Source organism: Oncorhynchus nerka, linkage group LG5 (assembly GCF_034236695.1).
Source record: "Oncorhynchus nerka isolate Pitt River linkage group LG5, Oner_Uvic_2.0, whole genome shotgun sequence".
Lineage (NCBI taxonomy): Eukaryota > Metazoa > Chordata > Actinopteri > Salmoniformes > Salmonidae > Oncorhynchus > Oncorhynchus nerka.
Genome location: NC_088400.1, coordinates 38738968 through 38757258, shown reverse-complemented (window position 1 = coordinate 38757258; position 18291 = coordinate 38738968). Strand labels below are relative to the sequence as shown.

The 18291-nt window shown below is 44.9% G+C and overlaps 1 protein-coding gene across 3 annotated transcripts; it reads left to right on the top strand.

Annotated features, from left to right (window-relative positions):
• The first annotated feature begins 5278 nt into the window (after window positions 1–5278).
• On the top strand, window positions 5279–17843 carry LOC115129461 (protocadherin-10-like). 3 transcript variants are annotated; one of them, XM_029659825.2, is made up of 5 exons: window positions 5279–8105; window positions 9270–9328; window positions 9702–9808; window positions 14447–14803; window positions 16483–17843. In XM_029659825.2, exons 1-5 carry the CDS (start codon window positions 5769–5771, stop codon window positions 16500–16502), a joined length of 2880 nt encoding a protein of 959 aa, XP_029515685.2. In that variant the 5' UTR covers window positions 5279–5768; the 3' UTR covers window positions 16503–17843. The 3 variants fall into 3 exon arrangements, with proteins under 3 accessions (XP_029515685.2, XP_064874701.1, XP_029515684.2); XM_065018629.1 differs by having other exon boundaries at window positions 5279–8270; window positions 14447–14592; XM_029659824.2 differs by having other exon boundaries at window positions 5279–8270.
• The last annotated feature ends 448 nt before the right edge of the window (window positions 17844–18291 follow it).

Sequence of the window (18291 nt, the reverse complement as noted above, 5' to 3'; positions counted from 1 at the left end):
TGTTATTGTGAAGTAGAAAAGTCTAGGAGCAAAAACGGCTCAGCAGCGAAGCAGTCCGACTGACAAATCTTGGTTTGGCGGATGCCAGGAGAACGCTACCTGCCCAAATGTGTAGTGCCAACTGTAAAGTTTGGTGGAGGAGGAATAATGGTCTGGGGCTGTTCTTCATGGTTCGGACTAGGCCCTTAGTTCCAGTGAAAGGAAATATTAACACTACAGCATATGACATGGTAGAAGATTCTGTGCTTTCAACTTTGTGGCAACAGTTTGGGGAAGGCCCTTTCCTGTTCAGCATGACAATGCCCCCGTGCAAAAAGAACAGAAATGGTTTTCGAGATTGGTGTGGAAGAACTTGACTGGCCTGCACTGAGCTCTGACCTCTACCCCATTGAACACCTTTGGGGTGAATTAGAATGCCGACTGTAAATAAGAATTTGTTCTTAACTGACTTGCCAAGTTAAATAAAAAAATGAATTTGCCAATATCGGTTTGGCCAACCCCATTGGAGACTCTCACAAGCACAATGATATTATCCGTTTTGCTCTAGGATGCCCACAAGACTCACAGGACTTGTCTGAAGCTCCCTGGTACCAAGTACACATGGAAGTATATATGTAGATAGATTAGTGCCTAAAATAAGGGGATAAATACAAGTATTTTCCTGATCTTTCTTTTACCTCTCAGATATGGGACAGACACTTCAGAACAAACTTATTTTTGAATTTTTGGGGACTTTCTGTTGTTCCATGTAGTGAAGCTGTTATTTAATGTGTTTCTATTGGCTAATAGCATTAATGCCAAATTCAATGTTTCAAAAATGGGCCTCCCGAGTGGCGCAGTGGTCTAAGGTACTGCATTGGGGTTAGATCCCAGGCTGTGTCATTCCATGCCATGAGCGGGAGTCTAATAGGGCAGCGCAGAATTGGCCCAGCGTTGTATAGTTAAGGTAGGGTTTGACCAGGGGGGCTTTACTTGACTCATCGTTCTCTATTGACTCCTTTTGGTGAGCCGGGCGCCTGCATGCTGACTGCGATCGTTAGTTGAACGGTGTTTCCTCCAACACATTGGTGCAGCTGACTTCTGGGTTAAGCAAGCGAGTGTTAAGGAGCGTGGTTTGGTGGGTCATGTTTCCGAGGACACATGACTCCAACTTGGCATCTCCCGAGCCAATTGTTTTACCAAATAGGTAGCTATCTTCTCTATACTACCCCTACCTTTTAACAGCACAACTGATTGGCTCAAATGCATTAAGAAGGAAAGAAATTCCACAAATTTACTTTAAACAAGACACAATCGTTAATTTAAAATGTATTCCAGGTGACTACCTCATGAAGCTGGTTGAGAGAATGCCAAGTGTGTGCAAAGCTGTCATCAAGGCAAAGGGTTACTACTTTGAAAAATCTCAAATATAAAATATATGTTGATTTGTTTAACACTTTTTTGGTTACTACATGATTCCATATGTGTTATTTCATGTTTTTGATGTCTTCACTACAATGTAGAAAATAGTAAAAATAAAGAAAAACCCTTGAATGAGTAGGTGTGTTCAAACTTTTGACTGGTACTATATATATATATATATATATATATATATATATATATATATATTATCATTAAGGGGTCTTAAATTCCAAATCAAATAGCTCAATGGTCCTTGGTATAACCATCTTAAAACAATTCCAGATGTTAACTTAGATCCCCCTCCCCCGGCTTAGACAGGGCTTAGACCCTAGAGGGTTATTTAAGTACCTACTCTTTTTATTTTTTATTATTAAAATGGTCAAAATAAACTAAAATAGCTTCTTAGCAAAGAAACATATCTAAAGCAAGAATTGTTCTAGGATTGTCTGGGATTGGTCTGAGACTGGTGTGGAAAACTGAAAACGAGCTGTTTTTGGCAAACTAATTTACCGCCTGTCGATGTCACCAGGCAGGCCATAACTCCATCCCATCAATACAGGCTGAAATTTCAGGCGGTCTTTTCAAACAGCTCTTACGCTAAAAGGGCATCATAATAATTTTCACAATTTCATAGTATTATTGCAACCTCATAGTGTGGAAATATTTATAAAACACAGGGAAATCTGGTTTTTGAACACACTTGTCCTTTAAAACTAAGATATGAAGTCAGAGCCCTCAACCTCCCCTTAAGACTGTCCTTATGGAGATTAAACACTGTCACTCCAGTACAGTGAGCACAGTGACCATAAAGTGACGTAGGAACCAACTGCATTGTCTGTGAACTCTAAAAGTCTTTCCCGTGTTTCCTTAGGACACCTGATACCTTCGCTCATGCAGCCACGTTCCCATTACAAGACATTCTGACGACACGCCGGTTCCCAGAAGAAGCATTTACATTTTTAAACAGGGGTCCTTTTTATCTTAAAACAAAATTCCTACTGTCATAAAATATCACACTTTTTCTTTATTTCGACTCCCCTCTCTCCCCCTATCCCTCCTTTGCTAATAAACACACTCGCATTCACACACACAACAGACACACACAGACACATACATATACAAGTGTCCAGAATGTTGCCTGTCACACACTCAAACGCTAGGACGAGCTGACTAAAAGCCTCACTTTCCTCCATCAGACAGACAGTGAAACCAATATGGGCCTTGAGCCCCTGGGGAGAGAGAGAGAGAGAGAGAGAGAGAGAGAGAGAGAGAGAGAGAGAGAGAGAGAGAGAGAGAGAGGGGGCCTCAGTATGAAACGAGGGGAGCGGGACAGGCAGGCAGTGAGTGAAGCTGACACACGTGGCCATCAAACATTGTAACCACATGCGGCTCTCCTCCGTCCTGGTTCTCTGGTTGTACTGCATATCTTGACGCCTGTAGGGAGTGGTGAATTGTGTTGTATGTCATAGTCTGTAGGGGGTGGTGGATTGTGTTGTATGTTGTAGCCCGTAGGGAGTTGTGGATTGTGTTGTATGTTGTAGCCCATAGGGAGTGGTGGATTGTGTTGTATGTCGTAGTCTGTAGGGAGTGGTGGATTGAGCACGGCTCAGCTACTGCACAAACAATGGTTTCTTAGAAACTAGTGGCAGTAAAAAAGCCATTTTTCTGTATTGTGTCTTACACAGCCGATGAAGAAAGCAAGTCAATGAATATCAGTGGAGTGGATATCCGTTGAGAAAGGCAACAATCACCTCACTGTCAGCAAGCTATTTCTTCAAAGGTAGAAAGCCACATGCTGTTAAAGTAGCCCATCCTCAACATTGAACAGGAGCCATTGACAAGACAGTTGAGGTTATTTTCCGACCATGAAACACTGTTTGGGGAGAGAGGCTTTGCCTTCCATTCCTATGAGCAGAGAGAGAGGAAGAGATAATCAGATTTATATTCAAATCAGTAAATGTCCTAAAATGTGATTGGAGTCCCCCCGAACACACACCCTTGTGGCGCTCTCCCCTGGCTATGAGAGTGTACAGTAACGCAGCACATCGGATAGACTCTCCTGGTTTGATGTGACTTGGTTTTAGGAGAAAATCTTCTCTTGGATGCAACTGATGTTGACCCTCCCGTGGCATATTGTGATTTGCAATTGCCAATTGCCTGCTAAAATGTGTGGTACTTTCCTTTGCTGGAGCCCATGCAGGAAATCTGAAATGTCCCCTTTTTGGATCAACGAGGATAAGAGGAAGTAGTGCAAAAGGGGGAGAAAGGGTGTAGTGGCGTCGTTGCTCACTAGGGGGAGCTCTTGGTCTCTGGCAGCCTGAACAGGGTCCCTCCCCCCTCTTATCACCTGTGTTCATCAGTCCATGCCCACTGAACACTTGGCTCTGGGTGGAATCAGCCCACAGGCACAGATCTATGATCAGCTTACCCTGCCACATTCCTAACCTTAAAACATAGGAGGGAGAAATACGAAAATGAGCTCAGATCAGTGTCCAGGGGCAACTTTACCCCACTCCAAACACTGACCACATCATTAGCTGTTTTCCAGTACAATCTTAGAAACACAGACCTCTGAGGACCAGGCAAGGAATACTTTTATATTACATATTTATGAGGGCCTTATATGAGAGCGAGAGAGAAAGAGAGAGAGAGAGAGAGACAGAGAGAGAGAGAGAGAGAGAGAGAGAGAGAGAGAGAGAGAGACCCCCATAGACTGCCAGCAATCTATCAAGTCCTTTCAAATCAGTGATAGCAAATAAAAACACACAGGAAAGGGCTGTTGTATAAGAGTATTGGGATGAATCCATTTTATTCCATTAGAAGTAAAAGTACATCCAGAATAGTAACCAATTCCTGACAATATGTGATGCGTCATCAGTGTACCACTCACCACAATGGGCACTCTAAAGTTAGATCTCAGACATAGCACTCCATTCAGTCCATCCAGGCCAGTGTACATACTCTATAACATTAGCATCTATACGGCCTTGTTCTTTCTTTTCTTCATTAGATTAGATTAGATTGCAATAGAATTCCTACATTGGTCATCTAATAATGCACTACACTTTAGATGAAGCCTGTGCACTATTCCAGGCCAGAATCCACTTAAATCACAATATATTTGTCTTGTGTATGAATCACTTTCTTGGTATGTCTTGCCTGTGAATGTGCGTTTTGGTACTGTCTGACGTCACGGACAGCTCCGGTGATGTTAGATTTCGTAACAAAGGAAACAACACACAAAAAGGAAAATAAGATATGTGTAACCTATGTCATACTAGGCGAGATTTGAACCGGTGAACTGTATTTAATGTTACTCTCTTGGCCGCTAGGGGACGCGTAAGGTCTGTGGTTTACACCTTGTGTCGATAGAGGCTCAGAAATATTGCAAACAAGTATCCCTGTTTAGTGTGAGCGCAGTTTAAAAGGAGTAGGCTGTTGGCTGCATGAGGAATACTCACACTGTAGTGCGTACAAACCTCATCAGAATATACGTGATTGACGGATATCTGGCCTATTCATCTTGAATTTCCATGCATTATCCTCAAACAAATAGTCTACACATCAATCAATGACAATCATCTAATTATTAATGATTGTGTTCCGTTTTCCTACGAAACAAGAAATGGTGCGTTGTGGTTTTGTTAAAAACAATAAAACCCCAAACTTCCTCCCCTCTTTCAAATGTATCTTCCTCGTTAGGTATTCTGCTCGAACCAGCAACTAGGCGGGGAGCGTCACATCACATAGAGCGCTGTCCACTGTTAACAGACGTCCCAAACGTCCAATGGGGAGTGAGCTCTGCTGGTGCCCGAAGATCCCGTTGGCTGGTAGATTAGGTGCGCTGCGGAAAAAGCGAATAGTTGAGTGAACAGCATTCAGTTGTCGGAGAGGAGACCGCAGCAGTGTGTGCGCTATAGGGAGCAGATATCACTGAGAGAGAGAAAGTCAGTGGCTGTTTGAGAATAGGCATAATTAGAAAAAGCTCATGACAAAATCCATCTATTACGTGCATGGTACGGATTATGATGTTTTAAACTTGATATATGCATTTAGAGGAATCTCCTCACCACTTAAATAGCACTCCGCATCATTGGAATGTGCACTGCTGCCATAAACGGACGCGTCTGAAGTAGCCCAGAGCTTGTTGATTTGGCAGTGAAGACAGGCTTTTGGGTGTAATCAGACCTGCATTAACCATCACAAACAAGATGGTCCACGGTAGACGGGACTACTAAAATACACATTTTTTTCTCCCAAAAGCCTTATACATTTTGGGGACTTTCCTTGGACTAATGGTAATGGGAATTGACGCGTTAAATAAAAAAGGATAAGATTTTTTTCCAAAGTACACTTGTTCTTTGGCGATGATTGTGCTATTCCTTCTTCTGTGTATTACGAATGGAGTGGTCTCGCAGATACGCTACTCTGTGCCGGAGGAGGCGGATCACGGCACCTTCGTGGGGAATATCGCCGAGGACCTTGGACTGGACATGACCAAAATCGCCTCGCGGCGCTTCCAGGTGGTGCCTAGCTCGCGGACGCCGTACCTGGAAGTGAACATGGAGAACGGGATTCTGTTCGTCAACGAAAGAATTGACCGGGAGCAGATCTGTAAGCAGAGTGCCAGCTGCCTATTACACCTTGAAGTGTTTCTGGAGAACCCACTCGAGCTGTTCCGCGTGGAGATAGAGGTCGTGGATATAAATGACAATCCGCCCAGCTTCCCCGAGACCGACATCACCGTGGAGATTTCAGAGAGCGCTACCCCCGGTACCCGGTTCCCTCTTGAGAGTGCATTCGATCCGGACGTGGGCTCCAATGCGCTGCGCACATACGACATCACCACCAATAACTACTTCTACCTGGATGTGCAGACGCAGACCGACGGGAACAAATTCGCAGAGCTGGTGCTGGAGAAGCCGCTGGACAGGGAGCAGCAGGCGGCCCACAGGTACGTGCTAACTGCGGTGGACGGGGGGCAGCCTCCACGGACAGGCACTGCTCTGCTGGTGGTCAAAGTGCTGGATTCTAACGACAACGTGCCCGTGTTTGACCAGCCGGTGTATTCGGTGAGCCTTCAGGAGAACGCACCGGTGGGGACCCTCGTTATCCAACTGAACGCCACCGACTTGGACGAGGGGCAGAACGGGGAGATAGTGTATTCATTCAGCAACCACATATCCAGCCGCGTCAAGGATCTGTTCGCCATAGATGCGCGCACTGGACGCATCGAGGTGTGCGGCGAGGTGGATTTTGAGGAGAGCAGTTTATATCAAATATTCGTTCAGGCGAAAGATCTTGGACCCAATGCCGTGGCTGCACACTGTAAAGTCCTGGTGAAAGTGACAGACGTAAATGACAATGCTCCTGAGATCACCTTTAGCACCGTGACTGAGTCGGTGAGCGAGAGGGCAGCCCCAGGAACCGTTATAGCCCTGCTGAGCGTGACGGACAAAGATGCCGAGGAAAACGGAAAGATTCATGTAGAAATCCTCGGCGATGTCCCGTTCAAACTCAAACCCTCCTTCAGGAACTATTTCACCATTGTAACAGACGGACCTCTAAATAGGGAGAATGCCGACTCTTATTCAGTGACTGTAGTTGCCAAGGATACAGGGACCCCTTCCCTCGCAACCAGTAAATCAATCAAAGTGCAAGTCTCGGATGAAAATGACAATGCGCCAACGTTTACGCAGCCCTTATATGATGTGTATGTGACTGAAAACAATGTGCCAGGTGCTTATATCCACGCTGTGACCGCTCTGGACCCAGACGTTGGACAGAACGCTCTCATTAGTTACTCCATAATGGATTGTGATATTCAGGGTATGTCTGTGAAAACATATGTGTCAATCAATGAGGAAACGGGCTACCTTTACGCACTCAGATCATTCGATTACGAGCAGCTTAAAGACTTCATTTTCATGGTTAAGGCGAAAGATGCAGGTAGCCCCGAGCTCTCCTCGAACGCCACGGTCAAAGTGATCATCGTAGACCAGAATGACAACCCTCCCTCAGTCATTGCTCCTCTGGGTAAAAATGGCACTGCGAGAGAGCCGCTGCCCCGCTCCGCAGAGCCTGGCTACCTGGTGACCCGTATCGTCGCCATGGACGCAGATGACGGCGAGAACGCACGGCTCTCCTACAGCATCCAGAGGGGGAACGAGAACGGCATGTTCCGTATGGACTGGAGGACAGGAGAGCTGCGCACTGCCCGGCGCGTCTCAACCAAGCGGGACCCCAACCAGATGTATGACCTGTTGATAGAGGTGAGGGACCACGGCCAGCCACCCCTCTCCTCCACCGCCAGTGTGTTCGTGGTGCTGGTGGACAGCGTGGTGGAGGACCACCGGGAGAGGGGCACCGCCAAGTCCAAGGAGACCACTCTGGACCTCACCCTCATCCTCATCATCGCCCTGGGCTCTGTCTCCTTCATCTTCCTCCTGGCTATGATCGTGCTGGCGGTGCGCTGCCAGAAGGACAAAAAGCTAAATATCTACACGTGCCTCACCAGTGATTGTTGCCTCGGGTGCGCCACATGCTGCAGCAGGCATGCGCGAGCCCGCAAGAAAAAGCTCAGCAAGTCTGATATCATGCTGGTGCAGAGCGCCAACGTCACCGGGGCCGGTACAGCCCAGGTGCCAGTGGAAGAGTCCGGGAGCTTCGGCTCTCACCACCAAAACCAGAACTATTGCTACCAGGTATGTCTGACTCCGGAGTCTGCCAAAACCGACCTCATGTTCCTAAAGCCATGTAGCCCATCTAGGAGCACAGACACCGACCACAACCCGTGCGGGGCCATAGTGACAGGGTACACTGACCAGCAGCCTGACATCATATCAAACGGCAGCATTTTATCAAGCGAGGTAAGAGTCCTCTCATACCTTCGAACCCCCCAAAACCCACAGCATGTAATTGCTATCAGTATATTGCATATAGATTGAGATAACCGCAAATATATGCTTGTTTAAAAACATTCTCACTGCTGCTATTAGTAGGTAGATAAAATGTCATAAAAAATAAGATGCATTACGCATTGCCAGGGAATTTATTTAATTAAGCATCCCTAAAAATGACGATAACTTCCTGTATGTTGCATCACCCCCTTGTTTAAACAGAGTCCTCTACAAATATGTTATTTTACATAATACATAATCCTGCATATCCGGCCATTAATTTCCGGATCGGCAATTCAACCGAACATGATTGCTGGTTGCTGACATGTTGCGGTTGGCAGTCCTGCGGGAGATAGATTATCAATGCAATAGTAATGATTGCATGTTTATGTTCTGCTCAGAAGTGATTTTGAAGTAGGCTGGGTTTGGAATAAGATAAGCATAAATGAGGCTAATATATGGGTGCCTTGAAGGCTGGTGTGTGTGTGTGTGTGTGTGTGTTTCTGTTGTCTGCGCAATGACCATGTCCCCTGTGAGAACACACACATTACGCACACCAGTCACGATCGTGCTGAGTCGCACTAAAACAAAGATCCGTCTATAGTTGCGCCAGCCTGAATAGGTGCACCACTTAATTTTCTCCCTGGCAGTAGGTATATCTATCTATGCTCTCGGGTAGGAGGCCTAAAACGGCACCTCTCAAAATATAGGCCTAGATGAGAACATAACTTCAAATCTAACATCAAATATCAATAAGATATAATATATTCCTCTCTGATTCCGAGGGGTTGGGCTAAATGCGGAAGACGCATTTCAGTTGAATACATTCTGTTGAACAATTGACTAGGTATCCCCCTTTCCCTTTACCAGGTGTAATTGTTGTTACTTTGTGTTCTCATGAACATCCTGTTTTGATTATCAAATACCACCACGCCCCAAATACAGGAATGTCCCGCCTATCTCTTTCAGACCAAACATCAGCGAGCGGAACTCAGTTACCTGGTGGATAGACCTCGGCGTGTGAACAGGTAAGGAGCACTAGCACGCATGCCTGGTGCCCTGCGAGTGATGTGATTGAGAGTGTTGTTTAGAGTGGCCATTCAATGCCAGAGGGGAGGGACTCTACCAAACACAAAAGCATGCCACCAAGACTCAATACCTAGGAATGGTTTCCATTCTGGCGCTGTCCACCTGGCAATACAGTCCCAATCAAGTATGATGATAATGAAGTGCAGGATAATGAATTATGATGACGATGAAGATTGTGATATTGACATTGCGCTATTTTTTGACAAATTTTTTTTTTGTATTATTTTTTACATACGTTTGAAAATAAATGAGGCCTACCACTATCTTCAATACACTTCAATGTTCTTTCTTCTTCCACTATTCTGTGCCTAGTTCGGCTTTCCAAGAAGCGGATCTCGTTAGCTCGAAAGACAGTGGTCACGGTGACAGCGAACAGGGCGACAGTGACCATGACGCCACCAATCGAGGTCACTCTACTGGTAAGTTCATCCACCACCGTTCCCTTGTTAGTTCTTGGCTGGTTGTGCGGCTTGTTGCTCTTTCGTCATCCAGCTCCCGGGGCTGCCGTTTCTCTGTTAACAACACTGCTCTCTTCCCATTGTGGTGCTGAAATGTCAGCGACTCATTGTGAGCTGCGCGAATATCGGCTGCTTTCAGAGTTCCAGACTAGTCGTGTCATACTCATTCTGTCCATCTCAGATATTGAAAATGTGCCTAGGACTTATGAAATATTGCCTATGGTGTTTTTCTAACTCTTCTGGTTTAGACAACTATAATAGTGGGCTGTTTTTCGTACATTTTAGTCGTCCTGTGAACACGTGAATTCGCTCTCCTGGCTGTAGCTCAATCTCGTTAATGTTTTGAGAAAATGACGATTTAAGCCTGTTGTTAGTAAAAATGCAAGGTCGTTAATGAGGGTGGGCCCGCTGCTAGGGACCACATGACGGAAACGTGACGGAATTCATAACGAGGACCGGTTGGCTTGTCATTGAGCGGTGCGGTGTGGTATGGGAACGGGACCAAATAAGTTGCGGGCGCAGACAAACAAACGATTCATTAATTGACTGCGCTGCGTGCTGCCGCCCGCCCTAGGCCCCTACCACCGCACTGACCCGCATTCCTGATTGCCCGTCAGCTTTTTTCTGCTCTACCTAAAGGATCACATACCGGGTTTTTACAATTGGTCTTCTCAGCTATGAATTCCGTCATCTCTTCATTAATCCGTGGGATTGCTTTGGTCCAACCGCGCGCGCGCGTGTGTGTGTGTGTGTGTGTGTGTCAATGCCTATGGTTTTTTGGATAGCAACATGGTCAGCCCAGAGGGTGAACCCACATCATGCGAAACTAGCCATGTCTAGAAATAATAACGGCACTATTGTAAGCCTGTGGATATACACAGACGTGTTTAAGGAAGCATCCTGTCTACTCTTCTTTTAAAGCTGTATCTGCTTAGCTTGGACTTATTTACAAAGTCACTTCTCAGATTGAACACCTTTTGATGCTCAACCAAAAAGGCATTTGTTTAGGTGGTTGATGTCTACATACGTTTTAGCCATATTAGACGCTACAGGCTAGTATTAAGCTTCTTCGATACAGAGACTACAGGAGCTATACTTCCTTATTCATAGAACCCTTATTTACTTCATGTCGGGCTTGACCAGACTCCCAATGCTAAGTGTTGACTCCATGGCGTGCTACTGAGTGGACTTTGCTGTCTTTCCTTTTGACTTTGAGTATCCTTGTATGGCAATAGGCTACTGTTGCTTTGTTATGGAATTATCGCAGAGCTTAATGTCTTTAAAGAGATTAATTGCTGTGCATTGAGTCTTTGTTTGATTAGGATAATTGATAGCGTGGCTTAGCATCGTCTGCTTGCACAACACTTGGAAATCGCCGCGCTTGTTTGATAAGTGATAATTGAGTTTGCTGACATGTCAAAACCTCATGGTTCTTCTTAAGTACATGTTTTATTTTTCATGAAACATTCCCAAATGTAATGAGGACAGGGTGAACCATAGGGCAACTGTAGCACTGTGATTGTCATTGAAAATGGTGATCATTTAGGTGAATAAAGGTTTGTTGATATGGACTAAGTGGAGTACTATTCTGGTCTCAGAGATGACATAGCCTATCTTATATATACTGTTATTATGAATACATTGTCACCATACTGTTTTGGAACTTTGCAATTGGCATTCCTTCCCACCTCACTATCCCCCTCTCCATCTTTCCCCCTCCCCATTCCCCCAGTTGCCGTGGCGAATCCCTCCTTAGGCCTGCGGTTCACGTTATCGCTGTGGTAACAGCTCGCTGATCAGTAATTCATTTTCAGACCTCTGCATACCAATTACCAAATGAAGGTTATTATCAAGACTGCTGTTTGCCCTGCTCGAGAGCCATGCACAATCAGAAGATACAGACGTACACAATAAAGTAGGGGGTCAGTGCATTCACATTCTCTCTCCGTTGAACAATCTTCATTTCTCTCTCTCTCTCTCTCTCTCTCTCTCTCTCTCTCTCTCTCTCTCTCTCTCTCTCTCTCTCTCTCTCTCTCTCTCTCTCTCTCTCGCTCTCTCTCTCTCTCTGTCTCTCTCTGTCTCTCTCTCTCTCTCTCTCTCTCTCTCTCTCTCTCTCTCTCTCTCTCTCTCTCTGTCTCTCTCTCTCTCTCGCTCTCTCTCTCTCTCTCTCTCTCTGTCTCTCTCTCTCTCTCTCTCTCTCTCTGTCTCTCTCTCTCTCTCGCTCTCTCTCTCTCTCTGTCTCTCTCTCTCTCTCTGAATAAGGGAGAGACGTGTTGACACAGTGCTTTCAGTGCATATTAAAGTCAGACTGATGTACTATATAGCCTTCGACTGGGGCTGTAATTCTTTTCTCATGTTTGATCGGTAAAATCGTTAAAGTACTACGGCCCAGAAATAATGTGGATATTCATTCACATCTTTTAATAAACCTTCAGCTTTATGAGGACAGGTCAATTCGATACACAGTGGTGTTTTTCCTTTCGTACTTTCTTCTGAAGATACACCTAATGTGCCTCAGGGAACATCTCATTTCCGAAAATGTCAAGAAATATCAAAAAGTCTTGATCTGGCTTTGTAGCAGAGACGTTTCCCCCGGAGTGTGTGTGTGTGTGTGTGCCTTATCACTTCTCCAGACTCTAAATGCCAGGGCACGGGCCCTATTTAAAATGCTAAAGAAATTCATATTCAAAAGCCTCGTCGTGTGATTGTTGGATATGGAAATATGTTCAGTATCCAGGGTCAGAGGTTATTGTTACATTGCTTTGGTGAATATCTAAAGAAGTGCAGGTACCACTTGTTGAAATGAGGGGTAAATGTATGGTAGAAAACGCGGCCACACTATTTGGAGAGTCTGGATAGTCCCTCTGTAGATTCTCTACAGGTTATCATACTAACAACATACTATCTGTTGATAAGCAACTTCCGGCTAAGGTTAGGATTAGGGTTAGGTTTAGAATAAGGGTTATGGTTACGTTTAGGGTTAGGGTTAGGATAAGGGTTAAGGTCAGGGTTAGTAGATAGTTAGTTGAAGTGTTACTGATAGTTTGTAGAGCATCTACAGATGGACTGTCCAGATAAAGTGTCACCGAAACCACTCATTGATCTATTGCCTATAGAGTCTCTATTAGTAGATACATAATGCCATAGGACAAACTTAACTTTCTGTCCTGACACTCAACGTGATGGTTTATTTATGGATGTTTGTTAATATTTAATAACAAACTCTCTCGTTAGGAACCTCGGCGGTTTCCCCAAGAGGTTAACGACGCCGAGCCAAATTAATCCTCTTTGTAACAGCAAATTCTCCCTATGCTGACCCGTGGAAACGCACACACACACACACACACACACACACACACACACACACACACACACACACACACACACACACACACACACACACACACACAGCAGTCTGAAGCCTAATCAGTCTATATCATAGGATTAACTGAGGATACTGTTGGTGAGCAGTTTGGGTTTTACTCAGACACACACAACAAAGGACTTACAGTATGTTTGACTTAAAAACGTAGACTAAACCATGGACTACGACTGATACAGATTAAGTTTGGAAAAACCCTGGTTTTGCTTAATCCCAAAATATCTATCCGAATTGAATCATACATTGATTTGATTCATTATTCACGGGCTCACTTGCACATTCATGAAGAATAACCTCAGAATGAACTCCCCCTTTGACAGAATGCTGATGAACTCGGGTTTATTTCAACTGTTTCAGTTGTTGATCTTGAAATCATTCATTGGATGTAATTGCATGGCCAGTTTGAAAGGATGTGAATAACCAAGGTAATCCAATCATTTTGAGCCCGTGGTTTCCATGATCCAATACCTTGGTCACAATAAGCTCTGAGAGTCTAGTAGTGTGGTGTTAATGGTTATAAACACGTCTCTCACTCAGCATGAACAGGCAGACCTGCTGAGAGATCACAGAGAGAGAGAGAGAGAGAGAGAGAGAGAGAGACCACAGAGGGACATGAAAACACTAACCCTTTACTGACCTCTCAACCTCCAACCTCAGCCAATGATTCAATGAATTTAGCCTGTTTCTCTATTTCCAAATGGCAATTGAAACAAATACAAAATACAACACACATCGTACATAATACATGAATACGCGTCCCTCTTAGGACTTGAATGAAGTATGGTCTATTGCATGTACAACTTTACTGTGTATTTTAGAAGCCCTGGTTGGTTTTCCCAAAGGGCTGTTTTTGCTTGCCTCTCTCTAGTGTGTCGGTAGAAAGACGCGGGTAGAAAGACCTTCTGACCTTTCCCTGTGCATGCTGGGCTTCCTAGGGTGTTTTTGCTGTGCAGCGAGGCTGAGAGTTTATCTCTCACCACGTGCACTGCTGCTTCATTAGACGGGGGGGGGCTGGTTTGATCTCATATGGTGAAGGAGAGAACCATGTGACGAGGAATAAGAGATCTGAGCAGCTTGTGTTTGTGTGTGTGTGTGTGCGCTTGTTTCTCCTGCTTCCTTTTTTACCTTGTTTGAATATGAATGTGACCCCTTTATGACTCCTATCTCTCCACTCTCCCTCCCTCCCCCCTCTTCTTCTCTCCTCCCTCACTTCCCAGGCGCTGATCTCTTCTCTAACTGCACAGAGGAGTGCAAGGCTCTGGGCCACTCCGACCGCTGCTGGATGCCCTCCGACGGGCGCCAGGCGGCAGACTACCGCAGCAACCTGCACGTGCCAGGCATGGACTCCGTGCCCGACACTGAGGTATTTGAAAGCCAAGAGCAAACGGGCGATAAGTCATTCTCCACCTTTGGCAAAGAGACGCCCCTCAGCCACCTCTACCAAAACCACCACAAAAACCACCTCCACCTCAGCCACCACCATGCCACCCACGCCAACCAAGCCGCGGTAGAGAGGAAAGAGTTTGAGGCGCTTCTGTCTAGCACGCGAGCGCCTTACAAACCCGCCTATTTGAGTGAGTATCCGATTTGCACGGCAGCTCTGTAGCTAAACCCGCCCTGCTCCACTCTCTCAACCAGCCCACCCTGATCTGACCATTGACTTGAACAATACAAAAACAAACAAAAAAATACCAATTCGCATTGTTCCCCCATTGGCTCGAAGTGCCATGAAATTCTTTCAAGTCCACTGACCCATCTAATTCACCCCCCGTTGTCAGACTTGAACTAATTCGCTCTCTCTTCCTCTTTCACACATCCTCATTATCACTCTCTCTCTCTGTGGCGATCTCATCCTCCGACACAGTCTTCCATATCAATGTCACTCCCTCCTTCCACCACCAGCAGCCCCATCTATGTGCCTTTCTGAATTAAATGTGCCATGATCAATTCGAGTACAGTTTGGGATCCATAAGAGAGCTGTGACATCGCTGAGACGTTGATGTGGTGTACAGCTCTGTCTCATTATGGGGAGATGGATGTGTTCGCGTACAAGCTGCTTCCCTCGTTCAGAAAGGGAATGGGAAAAAAATGAGTGTTTTTTAATCTGTTTAAAAGAATAGAGGCTAAGAGATTACCCTCTCGTTCGTATTCATCTGATGGTTTTCCTCTAGCTCCTAGGATTAAAACCGTTTTAGATAATTGAGGAAAGCAGATGGAAGAAGAGGCCTATTTCCATAAGGAATTTCTGTTTTCGAAACTCCCTTTTGAAAGGGCAGAAAGAGCAGCATACTCATCACTGCAATTTGGTGATAATGCTTAATTATAATTTTGTCAAGCGCCGCCTTCAGTGTTCCCCGTTTCTTTCATCTCTCGACACAGCACGCTCAAAATGTTGAAACTGCCGGAGTCACGCTGTCTCACCTACTACCGCAATACACAGCCGCGGCAGGCGGCAAAAGGGAAAACATTTGACAGTCATACCAGCATTTATATTTGTATCAAAGCACTACCTCTGATGAATACAGATGAGGTAGAGACTCCATAAAGATAAAGATGGCACCTTCCTCTCTGTCTAAACTCCCTCCTCCTCCTCCTCTCTCTCTGTCTCACCGACTAAACATTGTCGTAGAGTTAATCACCACAAGACATTCCTTGTTTAGAGGATGTCTGTTAGGGGGGTCTGGTAAGGGGATAACAGGTGGGCATAGGGGGGGATAGTCTCATGACACTAAGAGGCTGTGTCTTTCCCTAATCTGATAAAGTCATCCGGACACACAGAGCCCCTTGTAGCCAGAGACGGCGGCCCAGGCAGGGCCCTGTGGCGGATACCGGGTCGGTCATTACCCTGATCAAACAGAGATGACATAGAGCCGCTGCTAGCTGGGGGATTGTTAAGCTGTCATGGGGTGAGGTGGGGGGGGGGGGGGGTAGCTCCATTTGTTCCTATGTCAGCCATGGCCCATTTTGAGTTAAGACTCATTCTTGCTATCCTAAATAAATTGGGCGTGCAATATATTCAGAGACGCAGACCCATATTCCCACGCATTATCCATGAGTGATTTCACTGAGCGGATTGAAATGATTCTACAAGAGAAGGAATGAAAGGGCTTCCTAATCGTCCTCACCTTGTTTCATTGACTGTCTTTACAACACTGAGTAAATAAATGAAGGTTGCTGTAGATGCACTGTCTGTAATCCATTCTCTCTCGCAGACAAACTTGACCCCTAATCAGCATGTGTTCTCTGCTTGCAGCGAGGAAAAGGGTTTGCTAGCTCCTTTCGCGTGGACATACCAGAGACCGCATGACTTTGCGCAATCAGTCAAAAAGACAAAAACTAAATAGAGCATCAAGTTCCATTTCCTTAGCTGTACCACGTCTGACTGACATTCCTCCTACGGAACACGGAACTCTGTGGACAACATTCCCTCCGGAATTCTATTGGAACACTGCCGGCCTTGGATATTACTATCTATGGGACTCTGGAGGGGTTGGAAGTGGTGGGGACGGACAGAGAGACACGGTTGGGAGACGGACAGGCAGACAGCTCTACACGAGGACCCCACCGCTCTCAGCAGGACTGAGACAGAGTTGAAAACAGAACTAATAGAGGGGGAAGAGAATGAGGGAGGAGGAGGAGGACGAGGGGGGAGGAGGAGGACGAGGGAGGAGATGGAGGAGGACGAGGATCTCTCCTCTCTGATCTGTGTGTGCCTGTTTACAGCACTAATGTACATCTTTTAAGAAGAAGAGAAGAAAAAAACAGAAAAAAGAACAACAAAAAAAGACAGGAAACGGAACCACGACGTCACTGAGCCCTTTAGATGTTTATACTCACAGCAGAAGCCAGTTGTACAGGAGATCTTTGTGCATTTTACATGCAATACCACTGTTTTAGACTTGACTGTTTTTCTATTCAGTTTGTGTGGTCAGGTGTCTTCTCCTCAGATCTACAGTACTTCAACTTTATAAGGAAAGATTGTGATTATTATTATTTTTTTTTTAAGTTCTGCTTTTGCTTTTTTCACAACATAGTGAGTCTGGACAGTGATGGGCTTCGCTTTTGAATTCTAAGCTGTTCAGTAGTTTATATAATGTGTGAGAAGTGTTAACTGTACTCTTTTAAAAAGCTTCAACATGAATATAAATCTATATATAAATCTATCAATATATACTTTTTCTGAAGGTATGCTATCTATTCGGTGGGTTTCCTATTGTGTGTAGACAGAGGTCCATAAGCTGCTTAAAGTGCTGTAGAAGGCTTGGGAGGATCGTACAGGTTGGTGGCGTTCTTACCATGAAAACAGAATGGCCTTATCTTTCACGTGAAACCAAGTTTTCATCCGGTTTGATTATTTAATTTTTTCACATTTGGATATTGAAAGTTGAAATTCATGTCTATAAATAAAAGTGGTAATAATTTAGATTGAATTCCATGGTAATTCTGTGTTATTGTAACCAAAAAAGGGTCAATTAAAAAGAACAAATCAAAAAGTGGCCAAATAATGAAAGGTGTTGTACACATGCAGTGTAAAATCTAACATACACACATACACACAGTCTTACACACAAACACACCATAATGCCAACAATAAACCGAAAAATGAGAAATGTACGGTCTGTCTCACGTGGTTGATTTTCTATGACTTGGGTATAGACATACATGTACAACATCCAATCACAGCGAAGGAAATGGCTGATATGATAACATCTACAGTAGTCCTGATGTACGTTCATCGTGTGGTCGTTAGATAACTTCAATTCATATTTTACTCTGTAAAGTGTCACCTGTTTCATAGGATACGTCAAAGTTGTTTTCACATTCTCCATTTCTCTTGATTTGACACACCCCTCTCTGGGGAGGCGTTCATTCTAGTGACTGATGCACAGTGAGGACATTATATTATAATCTGCATCTGAATGCAGGAAGGAAGCTCAGAATGAAACTCCAGATGCAGTTGTACTATTTGTATTTTTTATTGTACCTTTATTTAACTAGGCAAGTCAGTTAAGAACAAATTCTCATTTTCAATGACGGCCTAGGGGGGTAACTGCCTTATTCA

What these genes read in the sequence shown, in the direction of transcription:
- LOC115129461 (XM_029659824.2), top strand. Translation starts at nt 5,769, where the DNA reads ATGATTGTGCTATTCCTTCTTCTGTGTATTACGAATGGAGTGGTCTCG. An exon ending in GCAGCATTTTATCAAGCGAG is followed by an intron (nt 8,271 to 9,269) that starts GTAAGAGTCCTC and finishes TATCTCTTTCAG; the next exon opens with ACCAAACATCAGCGAGCGGA. An exon ending in AGACCTCGGCGTGTGAACAG is followed by an intron (nt 9,329 to 9,701) that starts GTAAGGAGCACT and finishes TTCTGTGCCTAG; the next exon opens with TTCGGCTTTCCAAGAAGCGG.